Source organism: Aulostomus chinensis, chromosome 16, assembly GCF_037954235.1.
Source record: "Aulostomus chinensis isolate RoL2024-O1b breed Wild chromosome 16, RoL_Achi_v1.0, whole genome shotgun sequence".
NCBI classification, from domain to species: Eukaryota; Metazoa; Chordata; class Actinopteri; order Syngnathiformes; family Aulostomidae; genus Aulostomus; species Aulostomus chinensis.
Window position 1 is genome coordinate 22,086,540 of NC_141335.1, and position 19,352 is coordinate 22,105,891.

General features: G+C 44.4%; 2 protein-coding genes across 10 annotated transcripts in view; both read left to right on the plus strand.

Annotated features, from left to right (window-relative positions):
• sorbs1 (sorbin and SH3 domain containing 1) overlaps positions 1-6,986 on the plus strand; it is a 41,184-nt gene extending 34,198 nt beyond the window's left edge. For 4 of the 9 annotated variants that reach the window (XM_086180188.1, XM_086180184.1, XM_086180185.1 and 1 more), the window contains 4 exons: positions 161-275; positions 356-481; positions 575-769; positions 918-1,902. In XM_086180188.1, coding sequence (XP_086036314.1) covers positions 161-275; positions 356-481; positions 575-769; positions 918-1,538 — 1,057 coding nt within the window. In that variant the 3' untranslated portion in view covers positions 1,539-1,902. The other 5 variants (XM_086180189.1, XM_086180187.1, XM_086180192.1 and 2 more) reach the window with 4 other exon arrangements.
• Positions 6,987-9,282: 2,296 nt separating this feature from the next.
• Positions 9,283-18,554, plus strand: pdlim1 (PDZ and LIM domain 1 (elfin)). Its single transcript, XM_086180824.1, has 7 exons — positions 9,283-9,547; positions 10,405-10,556; positions 10,988-11,072; positions 13,057-13,241; positions 16,127-16,275; positions 16,438-16,555; positions 17,941-18,554. The coding sequence occupies exons 1-7, from the start codon at positions 9,455-9,457 to the stop codon at positions 18,125-18,127; spliced, it is 969 nt and encodes a 322-aa protein (XP_086036950.1). The 5' UTR covers positions 9,283-9,454; the 3' UTR covers positions 18,128-18,554.
• Positions 18,555-19,352: the final 798 nt, after the last annotated feature.

Consider the following 19,352-nt stretch of genomic DNA (forward strand, 5'->3'; position numbering starts at 1 on the left):
CCATAATGGCTGTAAATCACTGTTCAGTACACAATAAAGAAGCAGTATTACAGAGGCAGACCAGCTAATCGATGTTAGACACAGGACTGCGTGATTTTGCTGTGCTGTATCCTTATTATGATTTCATGTAAATTATTAATCCCTCTGGATTATTTTCTAGGGAATTACCATTTCAGAAGGGAGACATTGTATACATCATCAGACAGGTGGATCAGAACTGGTATGAAGGGGAACATCACGGAAGAGTTGGTATTTTCCCTCGAAGCTACGTTGAGGTAGGTGAACTCCTCCTCCCTTCTCATCTCACAACAAGGATTTTTTTCACTCTTCATGTTCGGTGTGTGTGCTTGTACAGCTCCTCCCCCCCACAGAGAAGGCCCAGCCTAAGAAGAGCGTACCAGTGCAGGTGCTGGAATATGGAGATGCCATCGCCCGCTTCAACTTCGCTGGAGACACAGTGGTTGAAATGTCCTTCAGAAAGGTTTGAAACAGTTAATGTACATCCACACAACAGCTTTCTATTCCAGGCATTTATGAATGAAGTTGTGACTCTCGCACGTGTGTGTGCGTGCAGGGAGAGAGGATCACGCTGATTCGTAGAGTCGATGAGAACTGGTATGAAGGTAAAATCTCAGGCACCAACCGCCAAGGAATCTTCCCCGTCACGTATGTGGAAGTGCACAAAAGGCCCCGTGTCAAAAATGGTGTGGATTATCCCGACCCCCCTGTCAGCCACTCGCCACAACGCAGCACCAATGCCTCGCCTCAGGTAAGGCGGACCTAGAGCCAAAGATTCATGAACGTAGTGGAGGGTGTTTAGTCTCTTCTATGTTCTTGACACCCACCATTTAATTTACATTTCTTTGTCTCATCTTCTTTTCTCTCTGCTTCCATCTCCTTTTCATAACTCTAAAAAGCTGAATCGTAATCGCCTGACCACTTCCCCCCTGCCCCTCCCTCGTTCCCCTCGCCGCTCCGTCTCCCCCGAGATTCACGCAGTCTCCTCTGAATGGATATCCCTTACCGTTGGAGGTGGAAGCCCACCTGCAGCCCCCACCCCTCCCTTGCCGCCGCTGCCCACTGTGTCCTACCGCTGCGGCGAGTACTTGCCCCCGCCGTACTCCGCCAGCCCTGTGCCTCCCATCTCCGGCAGCCCATACCTCATCTCCCCCATGGCCTCCCCGTCTGCTTCCCCTCTGCCGCCGCCCTATCCACCTAGGCCAAACTCCACCACTCCCTTTCTCACATTCACCCCTCCTCAGGGGGAGGACTTCCTGCTCTCCCCTTCCTCGCCACATCTGTCTCGCAGCATGAGCCCCTGCAGCGGGCCGGTGCTGGAGGGCTGGCTGAGAGGGGAGAAGGAGTTGACAGAGGGGGAAGGCACAGAGGGGGACAGGGGGAGTGGCCGTGCAGCTCCGGGCAGCAGTAGCCCTGCAGAGGTATCTGCTGCATGGTGTGCCGTGTTGTATCTCAGGCTCACTGTGGATCTTGAACCTTTTGGCCACTGTTTGATTCCCTGGAATATGTGTTGGTCCTGAAGCTAACGTTTGTGTGTGGAAAACTAACTTGGAAGATCTTACCCGAAGTTGACCTTTGGCCTATGGAAGGATGAGTCTACCCCTGGTCACGCTGCAGAAGGCTGCATGATTTTGTGTGTATGCTACTAACACACAAATATTTTGCAGTATTTCCATGTTTATCTAGTTTATCTTTCAGATAGCCTTGCTGGAAGAGGAGCTATTCTAGTTGCGGTATACGAGACCAAATCTTCATAAAATATGGTTGCATGTTGATGTGCCGAGGTGTGTTAACTTTGATGCCAACATAGCAGCTGGATACAGGACCGCCTCCGAGCAGAAGCTTTTATTTTGAAATCTCCCTGATTGTAGATCTTCTTTTTTGTCTTGCAGCTTATGAAGAATGAGATTGACCATCATGGGCGGAGCTCCAGAAGCCCAGTGATGCTGTTTGACATCCAGGAAAACAACAACGTAAACTCCTTTGCGGTAAGGTCATAATGTCCTTTGCTTTATTAGGAAGATTTAAAAATGTTATGTTTTAGTTATGAACACCTTTTTAATCCCTTTACTTTAAATCATTCACTTTATTCACATCATCTTTAACTCCCGTTATATTTTCTACATGTTTGTGATCTATCTTGCATCTGTCAGCTTCTTTTTAATACTGCATGTATTAAATATTATGCTGACAAAACTAATATTTCATGTCTCCTGAACATGCTCTCACTCTGGTGTCTTGCCTCTCCACTTTCCATGCCTTCCCTCCTGGGTCCCACCATCGCCTGCTCTGCTTTTTCTCCCCGACTTTTAACGGATCACTTCCTTTTCTTCTTTGCTACTCACTGGACCGAACCTCCCATCTCGCCTTCGTCCCCTTTTAACTCCTCCCCTCCCCCCCCTCTGAACTTCACCTCCTCCGGAACTCTCGGTGGGGACTGTCTGTCTTTCTGTGACGACCTCACCACCTACTACTACTTCTACTAGGAGGCAGTGTGTAATGAGATCTTGAATATAGCTGAGACCTCAGTGAGGTACTGCAGCACCCTGTCCCACCACCCTCATGACTCAGTTCATAGACTGCACCCCCACCCCAGTAAACAATCTCTCATCATTTCCCAGCAACCCCAGTCCCACAGCAGCAGCCCGGAGCCGAGCCGTCTCAGCTGTGGAATGTGAGTGATGATTTGTTTCTCGCTATGATCTTACACCGCGGGCCCTCTCAGTGTTGCATGTTTACCAGTTTGTCCTCATCTCCTGCTCCAGTTTCCAGGCTCTGTACAGTTACGTACCGCAGAACGACGACGAGCTCGAGCTGCAGGAGGGAGATCTCGTCAGCGTCATGGAGAAGTGCGATGACGGCTGGTTTGTTGGTATGTACTGCAGGCTTTGAATCCTGAGAGATGCAGTCACACTTACTGTGTCACATCCATCTTTATCAGGTGTCTGCAGAATGACTGCATGCCTGCAGTGTGCATGCTCAGGGTTTTAGGAGACTATCTCTTACTTTCATTTAGAGACTGCACTTATTTTCCATCTTCACAAACCAAACAAAAGGGTAAACACCCCTCTGTCCTGTGTGTGTGTTCCCTATGGAGGTGAGACACACAGTGCTAGCCACTAGCCTAGCACCACAAGTAGTAATGACAGTGTTAACATGCCTGCGTCACCAAATTGATCATGTTCAGGGTTTGGCTGTGATTAGTTGCAGCAGTCCCAGTTGCAGCTGTCACCACGTTCGTTGAAGTGACGGCCAAAAATTTGCGATGTTGCGCGAAATCACTGCATCAAGCAGGTTTGTAGTTTTGTCAGCGAGTAGTTCTGATCGTGTTTTAAATGTGGGTGGAGATTGTCTGAGTGAAAAGTCTGTCTGATGCCAAGCTGCCCAGTTAGTTGGTATCTTCTTTTCTGGCTCTGGAGAAGATGGCAAATAAGCGTATTTCTCTTGCCATGTTCCATAAAAATGTACAAGCTTTATGTCAACACATAATTTAAATGTAGTTCAGTGTGCAATTGTGATGAACCTTAGAGGCGTTTTCTCTCTTTTCTCTAATATGTGTTTCTGTTTCTGTTCGTCTGCAGGTACGTCAAAGAGGACAAAACAGTTTGGGACTTTCCCTGGGAATTACGTGAAGGAGGTGAAACTGTAAAGATAATCTAACTATCACTGTAACACATGATTGCCTGTCAAGCTTGGGAAGTCATTACTATCGCGCATGGCTGTTGGTTAGAGTAGTCATTTAGCCAGGCGAATCCTTTTTGTCTGGGAAAGTGATCGGGTCGGTCTGAGGTATGTCAGAGTGCAAAAGGCGAAGATGGAGACGGCTGTTGACTCACTGCCCAAACCTCAGTATACCTTGACAGATTCCGTCGGTCTCCATGTGTGGAATTTCTCTGTGAAAACCTACAAAGTAGCTTTTATTGTACAGATAATAGCTTCCATTCTGTCCATGTAACTTACAGTGTTTATGTAGCACCTCAGTTTGGAGCAGCAACAGAACAGAGTGTGGGTCAAAGAGGGGGTCTTATTACCTGAACTGGATTTTGGGTTGTCAGAATGTATTTTTATGTCACGTGATGTTTGTCATGAGCTACCTTTCAGGACCAGAGTAGTTAATTATAAGTAGCTAAGTATGATGCAAACATTTGAATTTAAGACATTTTTATTTCTTTTTCCCTGGAAAAAAAAAAGCCCTTTTGTGATTGGATCAGCAAACTAGACGTGTTATATTTAATTTGGTGATTCAATCTCAGACCCCCTTAGTTTAACTTTAAGAAAAAGGGCTTGACCACCAGAGTTGAAACACTGAAACTGTATGAGTGTAGAGCGACTGGTCTAAAAAAACCCGTTTGGATTTTCTTTCTCTGATTTTTTTGAAGGTCATATTACAGAGATGTGGAACTTGAGTCTGAGACCTGGACTCGAGCTGCACTTAAGTCGCACACACATGACTCAAGACTGACTTTGGTACAGGTGAACAAACCTTACGTGGTGCATTAACACGAAGGAACTATCTGACGAGCTGAATGTCATTCCCTCCTGTCATGCATATCTTTAGGCATCAGTCTGGTGGGCGTTGCCAGAGAGACACTGCGGCAGGAACACCATGGCGTGCAGCTGCAGCAGCGCACCTGCCTGGTTTGCATTTTGCATAACTTTTTAGTCTATAAAAACACGACACAGAAAAAAGAGAGCTGCTTTACTCAAAGAGGAATGTTTTCAGTACTGCCTTGTTTATGCCATCTATAGTTCACCCATATTCAAACGCTACCACCTGCTGGCTAACGTTAAACCCAGAGAATGACATGGGGGGCGGGGGACTGGCAAAACTACCGAAAACACGTGAGAGAATGACTCTGACTTCCCCTCAAACACTCGAGACATGACTCAGAAAAGCGAGCATCTCTGTCGTACACTCAGTATTGGCTGCTTTTACATTCACATCTCTTTCGATGCCACATCAGTATTGTTACACAGCAGTTATTATACCGCATGACTTGACACATTTAAATTATGTTAGCTTCCTTTTTGACAACACGCTAAGCACAAATGCGACATGTGCTACACGTCTGATGAAAGGGAGACTTTGTAAATAATGCACTTCCTGTATTTTCATTAAAAAAAATGGATGATTTCATACAAACCGTCAAAACACAAGTATGTTTACTCTCACCTCAAAGGTAGCTGGTGGTAGACGCCTGGCTCCAGCGCAACCACAGGACAGGCGTGGTAGCACTTAACTTCCTGTTTGGTCATTTAGGGGGATTCCACTTAACAAGATAATTGAGAATTAATCATTTAACACAAGGTGTCTTAGAACATGAAAGCGTTTGGTCCTTACTGACAGGATTGTATGTTCTAGCCATGTAAATGTGTACAGAAAATGTCGAGGCCTTTCAAGTATGGCTACATATTTTCATATGTAATGGCTTTTTTTTTTTTTTTGCAGTGTGATTTGAATAATAAAGTACAGCATGCACTGTAAAATCAATAATGGAAGGACAAATCACAATCATCCAAACTGTTTTCACCTCCAGCTTCAAACAGAGGTGATGACGGGGTTAACAATAGCTGGAGGATTGCTTTGAGCCATGCTATCAGAGAATCAGAGCCATCTTCCTGCAAGTACAGAGCTCCCGGATCCTGCACATCATAATAGATCCTCTACACACACACGCACACACACACACGTAGAACGACGATGCCTATTGTTTCATTCAAATTCCTCGTAGTCATCAACCACTGTCAATCAAACCTCAACGCAGCTGTCAAACAGACAAGCTAATCACTCTCCATTCGTGTTGCGGCCTGCTCCGAGCAGCAGATGGGTCTCCCAACCTAAACACATCTAATCAAATGTTGCCAGACTATCAGTAGTGGTTGCCTTAGTACACAAACTTTAATATATGATGAGGTAGTAAAATTCACTAGACTTATAAGTTTACTTTGTAGCATCTGAATGTGTTAGCAACATTTGTGCGGTGATGACAAACATGAATAGAACATGGTTTGAAGCTGGGCCACCTGCGTTTGATGAGGGACAGTAATTTGACAAGATCCAGTAGCAGCACTATCATCCTCTATGATATTTGCTTGTCAGACAAAATCATGCATCGCTATCAGCGCGAGACTTCGCCAACAAAACGAGTATTGCAATTTGGTTTTGTCTGCATAGCACTGATACAGCATTCAGGTATTTTGTTACACCGCCCAAGTATGTTTCCCCCTCCGCTGCTCCTGGTGCTCCATCGTAAAAACACCCTTAAGTCACACAAAGCAACGCACAATAGCATCTGTGATATTGTGCTCCATAAACCATCACAGGATGTATGAATGTATGATATATGAATGTGGCACTAATATGTACAAAGGTCATGCAGAATATTTGAGCAGCATGGCACTTGAAGGATTGTAAATATGTAAAATATTTAAAAAAAAAAAAAGACTGCAAGTCTGATGGGAGATGGATGGAGCTCTCCGTCGCCTGCAGCCGTTTATTTAGCTGAAGGATTTTGGTGAAGCACAGAGTGGAGCGTTACCGAGCACAGGAAGTTAGACGCATATGAACATTGCGCTGCCATTTGTGAGGATCATAATGCCTTATGTTAGATGCAAAAATGTGCCTCATTTTTTTTTTTTTTTGTTCTTTTGACTGTCACTGAAATGTATCCATGACGTATTTAATGTAACCTTGGTTTTCCCATAGTCCCCTCGTCTCTGCGATGGGAGAACTTGTCAGTTACTGTGTAAGAGGTGTGACACGATGCTTCAACGTCATGATTAATAATCATAAGAATGAATTAGTTTGACGAGACACACGACCTGTAACAGGTTTGGTTTGTTTGCTTCAATTTGCAGTGTTGTTATATTGACAATATTAAAATGCAGATACTATACACTGCTGTGACTTCGGTATTATGCAATATGTAATAAACCATTTAAAACCATTTTCTTGTGTTACCTGTGTTTGTTTCTGGCAAAGAAATGTGAAATATGAAGAAACTTTTAATCATCCTCCATAATCTCATCCAGTCCTCTGCTGCTGTGTGATCGATAGCACCTTCAAAAATGTGTACATTTATTGTATTTTCAGTGGATGTGAAATGCGTTTCTTTGTTTCGTCAAAATGTTTTGTCTAGATTGATATTTAGATCGTCTTAACATTTTTGTTTTAGATAACCATGTAGTTGGACGTACTGAAAAACATAGATTTTAACTCAGTGTTTCAAGTGTTTAAGAGAAGAGTTTTAATTTAAGTGAGTCTGAAAAACAAATTGTGAAAACTGAATATTTGAGAAAAACTATCAGATATATGGATGAATATAAAAAAAATACATTTTATGAAATATGGTATGTTGTATTTATAGTTTATGTCCTTTAGTCATTTTGTATAAATCTGAGAGAAGAGCATCTAAAACCAAGAGGGCAACTCCTGACATGCCAGTTTAAATACTCATTTCTAGACCTATGACGAAACGACACCAGTTAGTTTTCTTCTTCTTTTTTTTAAAGTCCAGTGGTGCCAATATTTTTGGCAGATGTGTAACATAGCCAGCCGTCGGGGGGGGGGGGGGGGGCAGATGTGTTCAGGCTTGATCTCACATTTTTGGGGCTGAATCTTAAAGACATGAGCTCACTGACACATATTCAGGCTGGTCCAGGAGACATCTGGGGTTGTGAGCTCCATTCAGGCAGCCAGCTCTCTCTCTCTCTCTCTCTCTCTCTCTCTCTCTCTCTCTCTCTTTCTCTCTCTCTCTCTCTCTCCCTCTGACAGGAATTCAAGTTTTGGGAGCGGCACATTCCACATCCTGGGATTTAGCTCTTCCATAAATGGTAAGCTTGCATATAACACAGTGACGTACCGGCGGCTTTACAAGCCTAAAACAAACTGGAGAGCTGATCCAAGATCGGCAAATAGTAAGAGCCACCACTCTGCACGGCTTTAGAAGTAATTTCATTGGAGAATGAGCCCAAAAATTACAACAGGATCTCTAGTATTGGCCAAATAGATAAATCTGGAGTTGTTGCCAGGATTTTTGTTTGTTCTCTGTCTGTGTATCTCATTCACAAGAGCACAGTATCTCAATACCACCGTGATCAATCCTTTTAGTTTGGTTAAAATCCTCACTTCAACTTGAAGATAGGATGTGGGGAGTTAAGGTGACTGTGACTGCACCAAACACCTCATTGAGACAAAATTTTACACAAACACATAGACGCATGAAATGAGGAAGTGATGGCACTTTAGATCCAACATGTCAAAGGTTAATATCAACATGACATGTTAATATTCCTCACAACACTTTTCCCCTACGCCATCTCAGTAACCCATCCAGGTAACAATGATGAGTTCCACTGACATTTTATCAGATACTTTAAATTGTGCATTAAATTGCACTTTGAGCAGCACGGTGGTGCAGTGGTCAGCACTGTCGCCTCACAGCAAGACGGTTCTGGGTTCGAGTCTCGGCTCGGACGCGGGATCTTTCTGTGTTGAGTCTCCATGTTCTCCCTGTGCCTGCGTGGGTTCTCTCTGGTACTCCAGCTTCCTCCCACAGTCCAAAGACATCAAGAGGGGACGAGGCTGATTGATACTCTAAACTGACTGTTGGTGTGGTTGTGAGTCCATAGATGTTGGCCCTGCGATGGACTGGCGACCTGTCCAGGGTGAACCCCGCCTCTCACCCGAAAGCCGCTGGGATAGGCTCCAGCCCCCACGCGACCCTTAACAGGATAAGCGGTAGAAAATGGATGGATTGCACTTTGACTCCAATGTGGACGAACATGGATGTAAACTGAATCTGATTGTTGGATAGAATTTCTGAGAAGAAATGACAGCTTCAACTGCATGGTTACATATTTCACAGCCAAATAAATCCAATGGTAATCTGTGTTTCAGTCCATGTGCCAGTATATGTGAGTATTTGGCATAAGTTATAGGACCAGGTATCCTGATCCTAAATTTGCCATTAGACAGAGCATAGACATGCATAGCAACAGCAACTGAAAATAACCAATAATAGAGACTCTATCTATAATTGTTTATTCTCTTTTTTTAATAGTTAGGGGAATTTTTTTTGTCTTAGAACAATTTGAAGCATTAGCAATCTTTCTCTCCTTTTAATTTGTTAAAACCCCTGTGGTGTCACGTGACCTGCCTCCTTCTAGCGTGGGCTACTTTCAGGTGCAGAGTGAGGCCTCGTTTACATACACGATCTCTGCACTCTCACTTATCAGCACGGAAACTTCAAAACCCATTCGTCCAAGTGTAACCGGAGGGTCCGCCCCCTCCTCCAGTGCTGCGAGGCAGCCTGAGCTCGAACTTTAGCTCATCATCGATCACTGCTCATGTCAGCAGCAGGAAGAAGTACACGGGTGTCCCGCAACAGCTCTTTAAAACAGTCGGCTATCCAACATCCAGCAGTACCGCTTAGTTATGCCTCTCCCGGTAGTGATGCAGGGTCCCGGACCCTGGGGGTTCAGGCTGGTGGGAGGAAAGGACTTCGAGCAGCCGCTGACTATTTCCCGGGTAAGTTTTTACTGTTAGCTGCTAATTCAGGGCAACCACACCTGACATGTCCCAGCAAAACCTCCATTGTCTGTTTCCTCCCGACAGAGCAAACTGATACGAAGCTAGTTAGCGTGCTAACTGTTAACGGTGGGATAATATAATCCTAAACCAGTTAGCTCTCTTTAGCGTTCTTTGTGCCTTTTTCTCAGAAAAAAATCGCTCAATTGGCACTTTTACAACAAAGAGTTGAAAAATTATTCATTTAATTGGTTAATATAATATTTTTTGCTTCCTGTGTTGGTTGTGATTACATTGTACAAGTTAACTCTTACCCCTTGCCTAGAAAATGGTTCTTTATTTTGAATACCTGAACAGTCATAGGCCCTCCGAGTGTCCCTGAACCCCTCCTAGCGTCCCTGAACCCCTCCTAGCTGGCAGCCTGTGTGTGTTACCTTGTTGTACATCAGTACAGGGCTGGAGCAGGAGGTGGGAACGTCTTACAGTGATAAACCCACAAATATGTGTCTTCATTGTCGACCTCTGCCTGAGTTGAGACTGTTGTCTCAGTGGTTGACCCCCCCACCACCACTTAGACAAAAGTGATTAGGAATTCCTGGACTCTAGCCTTCATCTTCCAGAGAGAGAGAGAGAGAGAGATAGTGTGTGTGTGTGATTGAAGCTGCCTGAAAACACCCCTCCACCTGTGTTTACTGTCAACAATGAAAGGTGTCTAAAGGGGTTTGAAGGTCACCTAAATTGAGTACCTGCAATTTTCTCTTTACATCTTTGGGTCTCAACAAGGACGTGAACCTTGATTCGTCAAGCTCACTCACAAACACACAATGATTTTCCTGCTCGTGTGTCCTTTGTCGTAGGTCACTATTGGGAGTAAAGCTGCCCAGGCCAACTTGTGTATCGGAGATATGATCTTGGCTATCGATGGAGAAGCGACGGAGAACATGACTCACTTGCAGGCGCAGAACAAGATCAAGGGGTGCATTGAGGAGATGGTTCTCTCCATAGACAGGTAGGATGTGGCTGCGTGTCCCAGTCTGATCCGCATAGCTGCAGGCGGATAAACCCTGAGTAATACGAGACACCTGGAACCGTCCAGGTGCTCAGGGAGTGACGTTATGCTGATTCATACTTTTTAACGGGCAGGAAGTGATACATTGCTTCATGTTTTGTGTTGTTGTTGTTTTTCTGTCTTGTTGCCTAACATATTAACTTGAAGCTGATTTTGTCAAGGAGCAAATTGAAAGAACTTTGTTGAATTTATGGTGGAACAGGAGGGAAGCTTAAAAAAAATCCTACCCTCAAGGGCTCTGTGCATTCTGAGACTTGTGTGCAGCAGAACACACACATACGCGCGCACACACACACACACACACACACGAAAGAAGTCAATCTAAAACGTTTCCTCTTTTAAGGCAGGAATAATCTCCCCCTTTTTTTCAGGTCGGAAAATAAAATGTGGTCGCCGCTTTCATCGGAGGAAGGGAAGACGCATCCCTACAAGATGAATCTTGCATCAGAGCCACGGGTGCGTATCTGCTGACTCAGCATTGAAGCTGGATGTGCTGTAGGACTTGTAGAATCACCTGCTCACCTGTCTCCTTCACACCCTGCTCAGACCTGCATTAAGGTACATCCTGACAGATCCGATCCACTCTGAGTTCAGGAGTGAACGCACTGAGGATTCATTCAGGTCCAAGCACTAAGACCACAATCCGAGGTGGTCCGTGACACATCAGCCACATTTCTTTTTAGCAGAGTTAACACACATGTTTCTGCCATGGAAGCAGAAATACACATTGATGATGATGATGATTATTTTTTATTTATTAGTATTATTGTTTTTATTATTATCATGAAAAGCTCATAGTTATATTCGGAGTAGATCAGACATCTTGGTGGGTTTGATTTTTTTCGGGGGGGGGGACATGTTTACAACTTCCTGCATTTTCTCAGTGGGATTGACATCTCCTGACACTGATTCTGATACCAGATATTGGTATTTTAACATTACTTTTGGTTTCTGCCATCATGTTTGAGGCAGTTGTAAACCACTCAGCAGCTTTTCTTATTAGAGACACCCAAAAGTGTACACAAATGCATTAAATCTAAATGTACGCCAGAAGACTTTATTTGAACCCAGCATGTCAATCGCTGGTTAAGCTCATATCCATGGCGCTAGTTTCATAGTCTACAACAAGCTAAAGACTGGAATATGGATGTGGATCTGCACCACCAAATTCGATCTGTGGATGAAGTCACCTGAGCTGACAATGACACCCGTATCCGGACCCGATTCTGATATTCCAGATCCAGTATCTCATATTAAGCAGACACTCAAAGAGCGATTGGGAATAACAGACCAGGCAGATCGTCCAAAACAAGACAGTACTACCTTAGTTTGCTCGAAATAAGCCTGTTGGTTGACGACAACAATGTCCCAGATACTGCGTTTCATTTCCACATAATTTGAACAAAGTAACTGCATGGTAGGGAAGTGAGATCTCTCAGTACTCAGTCACTCAGATCTGTTCTCACGTGATCGGATCACTCAGAACGCATCCCAGCGCAGATCTGAACAGAGTCCTGGAGATCCCGTGTGCAGGTAGCCATGCAGTTCATAAAACCCTGCACGTTTTTTTTCTTCCCACCCCACCCACAGAGGTTTTCTTCTTTTTTTTTTATTCAGCCAACGATGAAGTCATTGTTTACTTCCCAACAGGAGGTTTCCTAGGAGACGCTAGTTTATCAGCCAAGCGGTGACGCAAGCCTCAGTTCCTGCCCACTGCCTGGAAAGCTGAGGCCAAATTGTGAACTCATGTAGGAAACTGTGTGTCGCACGCTTTGTGTGTTTGACCAGTCACACGTGTGTTCTCGTCACACACACTAAGACGTGTGTTGAATGCCTGTCTGCACTTTGATGCCTCGTCACCTTTTTTTTTATATGTTGTCGTTATTTCATCATCGATGTGAGTGCTGTGAGGGTTCTTCTGCTCTATGAATGTGGGATGCTGGAAGCATGAGTTACATTTGGAGGCATTTCCGTGTTCCAGCATGAGCTCGATCTGGTGGTATTTATTTGCCCACTTTGATAGCATGCCAGTATCATGACGTGTTTGTCTTCTAAGACTGTTAAGCTATAATTAAGGCTCAGTCCAAAGTCCTACATTATGCTGCTAAATCATGTGCGTCGGCGTCGAACTAGAAGCAGCAGCTGAAGGAGCAACCGTTTGGTGTTTCAAACTGTGTTGCAACTTGATTTTCTTTAGCTGAAAACATTAGAGTGTTACCAACTGTAGAGTAATGGGGGTAGCATGCTGACACATGCGCGAGACTATCTGAAAACTTCAGAAGTTGTCGGCAACATTTTGTCTCGTTTTTTTTAAATTTTTGCATGTTTGAAGCATTCATCACGTTGCACTCACCACCTTCAGCTTGGTTCAACACTAACAGCTTTAACAGAAGCAGCTTCATGCTTCTTCTTCTTTTTTTCTTTCTTTCTTTTTTGGCAGGAGGTGAAAAACATAGGCTCCGCCCACAATCGGAGCGCTCTGCCATTTGGCAGTTCAGGCTCCAAGGTTGTGACCAACCAGTACAACAACCCTGCTGGTCTGTACTCATCAGATAACATCAAGAACTTCAACTCTGCTGTGGATGAAGTGAAAACCATGACTACAACCCCTGAACCGGACAACCAGTAAGACACGAAATGACACTCAGCGGACTGACCCGCACAGTAAATACGAAAGGTTCATGAACGTCTTTCTCCTGCATCATGAGACAGATGTTTAATATTTAGAGGTGTAGAAAGCAGATCATCTGACTCAAAGTGTCATTGTGCGACTGTAGCTGGCAGCTGTTTGCAGAGTCAAAGCTCCAAAAAGGCTCCGCCCACGAACAGTTAGATGTTTGTTCATACAAGACAAGGCAGGCTGGTAACGCTCGTCAAAATGCTAATAACGATCACCATTATTGAGAGCTTTTAGCCTGACGTTCAGCTCGCTGCTCCACAGCAGCTGTAATTGGTCCGCTATGTAGCATCACATGACTTCCTCTGAATTTCCTCGCTCGCTGTCGCTCCATCTCTCCTCCTCTGGTTGAAGCTTGTGTTAGCGATAGATTTCTCCTCGAAAATGCAACTTTTGCTCAACATTCACCCCCCCCCCCCAACTGTTTTCTACTTTTCAGCCTCCACTGAGTTCATGAAGAAACTCAACACAGTGACACAAAAGCCCCATCACCAACGTCCCCAGTGTAATGGAAGCCATTGATCAGTTGGTGGTTTAGGGAGCGCTTGTTTTGGCTTGCAGGGCAGCATTCTGTGGGCGGCAGCATTTTAAACAACACTATCACTCAAACGTGTCAGTGTAATCACAGGAGGCCAAAATCTTGAATCACCCAAGATGTTTATCTCTGTATGGGCGTTTTATTTTTTTCCTTACATCGTCAGCCATTGCATTATGGGAATAGGAATTCAAGCTGCACGCAGAAACAAACAGGGTCCAAGCACCTGAATGTCAAAACCCCGAATCTGAATAACAGCGTAAGATTGAAAGAAGGTTCCTCAGCACTGACGAACACGCTGTAAACCTCCAAGCAGCAGAATTTGCTAAATAGTTGGCATACGCTACTTTGTCCAGCTGGGGATTCTAACCTTTGACCTCATGTCGGCAGAGTAGACGACTTGTATACTGCTCCACTGGCGATGTGGAATGTACGATGACATCACATGGGCTCAACTGTAGAAGAGAGTGGAGCAGCCTGGTGTGTATTTAGCCTTTGTATTAGTTTAGGCTGCCCACGTTCATAAAGCACTGTTATTTCTGGTATTTGGTACATGGACTAACTTCGCACTGTAATACCTGTTTGTTTTTGTTGATGGGAGTCAGACAGGGGTGGTGAGAGTGGCTTTGCTGTTTTCTCTTATCACATCCTGTTTGTCTGTCCGATCGTAGTAAACAGTTAAAACCCATCTGGAGATTTTCCGGGATGCCTCTTTGCTGCTTTTCCGACTATGTTGGAATAAACATTGTATTCCCTCTGCCGGTTGGAGTTTCCACCTTTGAAACTCGCTTGTTGAAGCAGGATGAGTGAACATGCAACAGTTTAAAGGGCTACGTCTGTATGTATGAAGCTGGAGGCCAAAGTAGCTGCTCTTACAGCTGCTCAAGCACTGTATAAACAGGACAAAACGGGAGCAGCCGGAGGGAACGTTACTGATGCTACTGCAGAAGTGAAAGTTTGAGGAGCGTCTAAGGAATTTGGTGCAGTTTATTTAAAGTGCCTGATGGTAGGGAGTCCTGTTTAGAAAACAGAAAACCACTCAAGCTTGAGGATGTCCTCAAATGTCATCTGTTTACAAATGATCGCACAGATCCAGAAGCAGTTACCATCTTCTGCTACGCCCCTGTCACGAGGACAGGAGAAATGCCTTAATAAATGTCTGATCTTATATGGAAAGGTTGTGCTAAAGAACATTCCCTCAGCTGCAGGAACAGCAGAAATGATCTCAAATGTCACTCAAGTTGGCACCAGGAAACTTAGTCATCATCGTGTCTGGTTCTGCACCTGGAAACTCTTGGCTAACTGACGAGTTGCCACTTAGATCCCTGACATCCTGAACAAAATCTTGGTTCAGTATGTACTTCTGCTTTAAAGGAAATCACTTGATAAGGTTGTCCTGGGTGGTAGCCAAGGTCGCCTTTGTCTTCGCACAGCTGACAGAGTCTGACCCCGTGAGACCGAGACCACCTCAGAAGGCTTTTTTTTTTTTTTTTAATTTACTGAAAGCATCAGTGCACATTAATGAACGTTTCAGCTTAGCATTGCGTGTATGAACAAATCAGAATTGACATCTCAATGTTTGTCTAATAATTGTTTTTCTTTTAATTGTAAAAATTCTTACAGTGGACTTGCCTTTTGTGTTTGAGCGTAAAGTTTTAAGTTAAAAGTCTATTTGTGTCTCAGCCGCGATGCTGAGCTCCTCTGTTCAGTCTCGCTCTGTCAGGACAAATGATAGCGTCGGTCAGTTATTATAACGTGACAAAAACAATTGTCTAAATATTCCTCAACAGGTTTTGTGCTGATAGTTGACACAGTATATTTTTCATATATAAAATTAGTAGATTTTTAGTCGAAATTTGAGGGCTTCAGTCGACCAAGAATTTCTTTGGTTGATTACAGCCCTACATGAGATGCATCCTGCAAACTAAACAGGTTGCATCCTTCTTCCACTCACTTCCAGGACAAATGTGTGTCTGGCAGGTCTAGAGCTCAACTGCAGGAGGAGGTGGTGCCCACGAGAGATGTGGTCTTTGTCGTGAGACAATGACGCTTTTGGCCGGAGGGGGGCGCCAAAGTCAACTGATTGTGAACATTCACTGTTGCTAGTTTTTTGACCAGGCAAAGTCTTAATGACCCAATATTGAGCTGTATCAGAGGAGTAGACCGTAAGGAGTCGTACACCGCAGCGCTGCCGCTCACAAGACTGAAATACGACTTCAAAGTGAAGTCCAAAAAGTCAACAGAACATTTCAGATCGAGGGAGTTAAATGTGTCGATTTGTTCATTCGTGACTTGCAGGGCCCCAGTAGACCCCTCAAAGGCAACCAAGCCACCGGCTTTAGTGGCGGATTCAGAGGTCTACAAAATGCTGCAGGAGAACCAAGAGTCCGATGAGCCCCCCCGACAGTCGGCTTCCTTCAAGGTGCTCCAGGAGATTCTTGAGACAGGTTTGGACCAGAGTTGCTTCTGTCAGCTTCCACAATGACTTTTTTTTGTGTGTCTTTTTTCTGTGTTTAGCTTGCAATGTTTATTTTTTAAACAATTTTTTACAGGTTTATTGTTGTAGATTCATATTCCTGAGCACTGATGAAACAAGTGGCTCTTTGTAGGTGATGCTGAAAAACCGTCAGGGTTCAGGAGCGTGAAAGCACCGACCACGAAGATCGGGTCTTCAGTGGGAAACGCAGAGAAGCTCCCCATCTGTGACAAATGTGGATCAGGGATTGTGTGAGTGTTTTCAGGGTTGTTGTTTAAACATTGTGTGTGTGTGTGTGTGTGTTATGTACTCTGAGTGTAGACTGTATCACTCATATCTGGCTGGAGTCCAAACATAAGCTTGTGTCTCTGCATCTCGAGATTCTGCTTCATATTTCTGTTACTTCTTCTGAGTTGAGTGTAGCCGTCTGTCCTAGGACTCTGTCTCCACCTTGTGGCAAATGTTGTCACAACCAGTAAAATGACGTGTTTGTAACCCATTTTGCAGCCCTGTGAATGAATCACTGGATTTACCCCTAAAGCACTGCATCTGCCTATTTTGTAGTTCATTTGTTTTGACTGCAGAGTTTCGGACCCCATTCACCTGCCAATTACTAATAATTCTACAATTCATATTTCCTTTTTTATATAATCAAAGCATACTTACTTTAAAGGTGACATTTCAAAAGCCATCAAATCAGTTACTTATTTAAACATGTAATCTTTGAATGAACCCTTTCAAACTCTAGGACCCTTTTTGTCAGGACACTAAAGCTTTCATCAGTGCCAGTGCCCCGGTTCCAGAGGTGTCATTTATTATTCTGCCATGGGTTGTCATTGATGGTGTTGAGTATAATTTGGTTTTGTATGCAACTTGCAAACAAGCTTGAAAATCAGCGATTGGGAGTGAACGGAGAGAGACAGGCGAACATATTCCTCACAGATTCACGTAAACGCACAGGAAAAGATCAGGATCGATGTGCGTTGAAGTTTCGTGTCTTGGCCGACGCAATAAACGGCGACGCAGAGTAACACAGCATCAAGCAGTGGCTCTCAAAAAACCGACTTGAGTCTGTATCACTCACTGGAGGTGGTAGTGCAGTCATGGTGTATACATGTCTGTTGCACGCTTGAAAAACACGATTCCATCTGATTATTGCTTCCTCCAACGATGACAGGTCAAGATCATCACGAAATACATAAATGTAGCTAATGACAAAGCGCCGAGTGTGTTGTCAAGACATAACTAATGCAGGGTAATGTGTAAAAAATCTAAATCTTTTTGGCTTGTTCAGAGCTTCTACAATGTCAGTGGTCCTGTGAAATACTGCTGGACTGCATCATCCATCCTTCTGCAGAGACAATCCGTCACTTCACATCAAAAAAAACATTTTCCCCTCCTGGTTGAAGTTGTGACTCGTGTTGTATCCAGTCTGTTGTTATGTATGGAACGTGTTTGTCTGCAGAGGAACCCCGGAGTCAGTAAACAGTACCGGTGGTAAAGCCCCATGTTGGTGAAAAGCTGACTGACATCGAAGACACAAGTGCTTTTATAGTGTTTATTCTACATCCAGGTGTGAAACAAGTCCAGAGAAATCCTGATCACCCAGTCTAACGTGTTCCTATCTACCTTTCAGCGGCGTGGTGGTGAAGCTGAGGGACAAGTTCCGGCACCCCGAGTGCTACACCTGCTCAGACTGCAACATCAACCTAAAACAGAAGGGACATTTCTTTGTGGAGAACCAGATTTACTGTGAGAAGCACGCGCGCGAGCGAGTGACTCCGCCTGAGGGCTACGACGTGGTCACAGTCTTCCCCAAGTAGACGTCGCCAGCTCGGTCTCAGTCCTCGAACCACTAATAGGACGACGTAATCGAGGCATTCCAACTTTGAGTACAGTCACTGGCAGGCAGCACGGTTAAATGTTGATTTGCACATGAACTTTGGCCTAAAAAGAAACGTCTGAGTATGTTGAGATGATGGCATTCTTTTTTTTTTTTCCCCACCCGTTTAAAAATCCATTTGAGTAAAATTGAAAATATGCACAAGTAAGCAGCCGATGTGTTATTTTTGTCTTTGTACGTATTAATTATGTTCTTTTTAATCTGGAAAACAAAGAAAACCCAGACTTCTTTTCAAACTCAATTTTTTTTTTTACAGTTTTTGTTAAATAAATCAACTTTAATGCAGAAAAAAATAGCTTAAAAATGTTTTTGAATATCAATGCCAAATAAATATTTTAGCTTAAAGCTCTTGCCTCTTGTCGTCTTGAATTGTTCGCTGCACCTCAGGGAGACTGTCTGAGATATTAAAACTGAGACTTGATGGCTCCTAAGTGCTTTTTCATGATCGTATTCATAGCGAATGAAGACGGACCAGTGATGAATCCTGCTCTCGATGAGTGGCGTGTGTTTCTGCTGAGTTTGCAGGTCTGATAAAGTCGAATAAAATAACTGATGTCATTGTTTTTAGCCTCCAAATGTCCCTCATTAGAAGATGCACATGAAAAGTGACTACCTCTGAGCTCATTTCCCCTGAATTACTTGGGGGGGGGGGGGGGCAGTAAAGACACTTCACTTAATTTCATGAGCAAACGTCTCTGGGATCGAAGTCAGGTGACGTCATGTAATAACAGCCAGCAGGTGACCATCCGTCCTCTGTGCTGCCCAAGCTGAACACGGGCAGGTAGTCCTCGGCCATACGCAGAGTCTCTGTCAGGGCCCAGATGTAGTTGTGAGCGAATCTGAGAGTTTCGATCTTAGTCAGTTTGGTGTCTTCGGGTAGCACCGGCAGGATGCTCCGGAGCGCGTTCAGAGCGGAGTTCAGGTTGTGCATCCGGTGTCGCTCCCTGTCGTTAGCCTTCATCCTACGCCTGCCCCTCAGGCCGGACGGCCCGCATCGAGTTTGGATCCTCTGGTTGAGCAGTGAGGTGGTTTCTCCTCCATTTCGATGCAAATACACGGTGCGGTTTTCTGTGGTGTCACCCAGAGGACTGCGGACATTTGGAGGAAACCTGCTGAGCGTCACCGCGCTCCTGGATGCGCACTCC

What these genes read in the sequence shown, in the direction of transcription:
- pdlim1 (XM_086180824.1), top strand. Translation starts at nt 9,455, where the DNA reads ATGCCTCTCCCGGTAGTGATGCAGGGTCCCGGACCCTGGGGGTTCAGG. An exon ending in AGCCGCTGACTATTTCCCGG is followed by an intron (nt 9,548 to 10,404) that starts GTAAGTTTTTAC and finishes CCTTTGTCGTAG; the next exon opens with GTCACTATTGGGAGTAAAGC. An exon ending in ACCCCTGAACCGGACAACCA is followed by an intron (nt 13,242 to 16,126) that starts GTAAGACACGAA and finishes CGTGACTTGCAG; the next exon opens with GGCCCCAGTAGACCCCTCAA.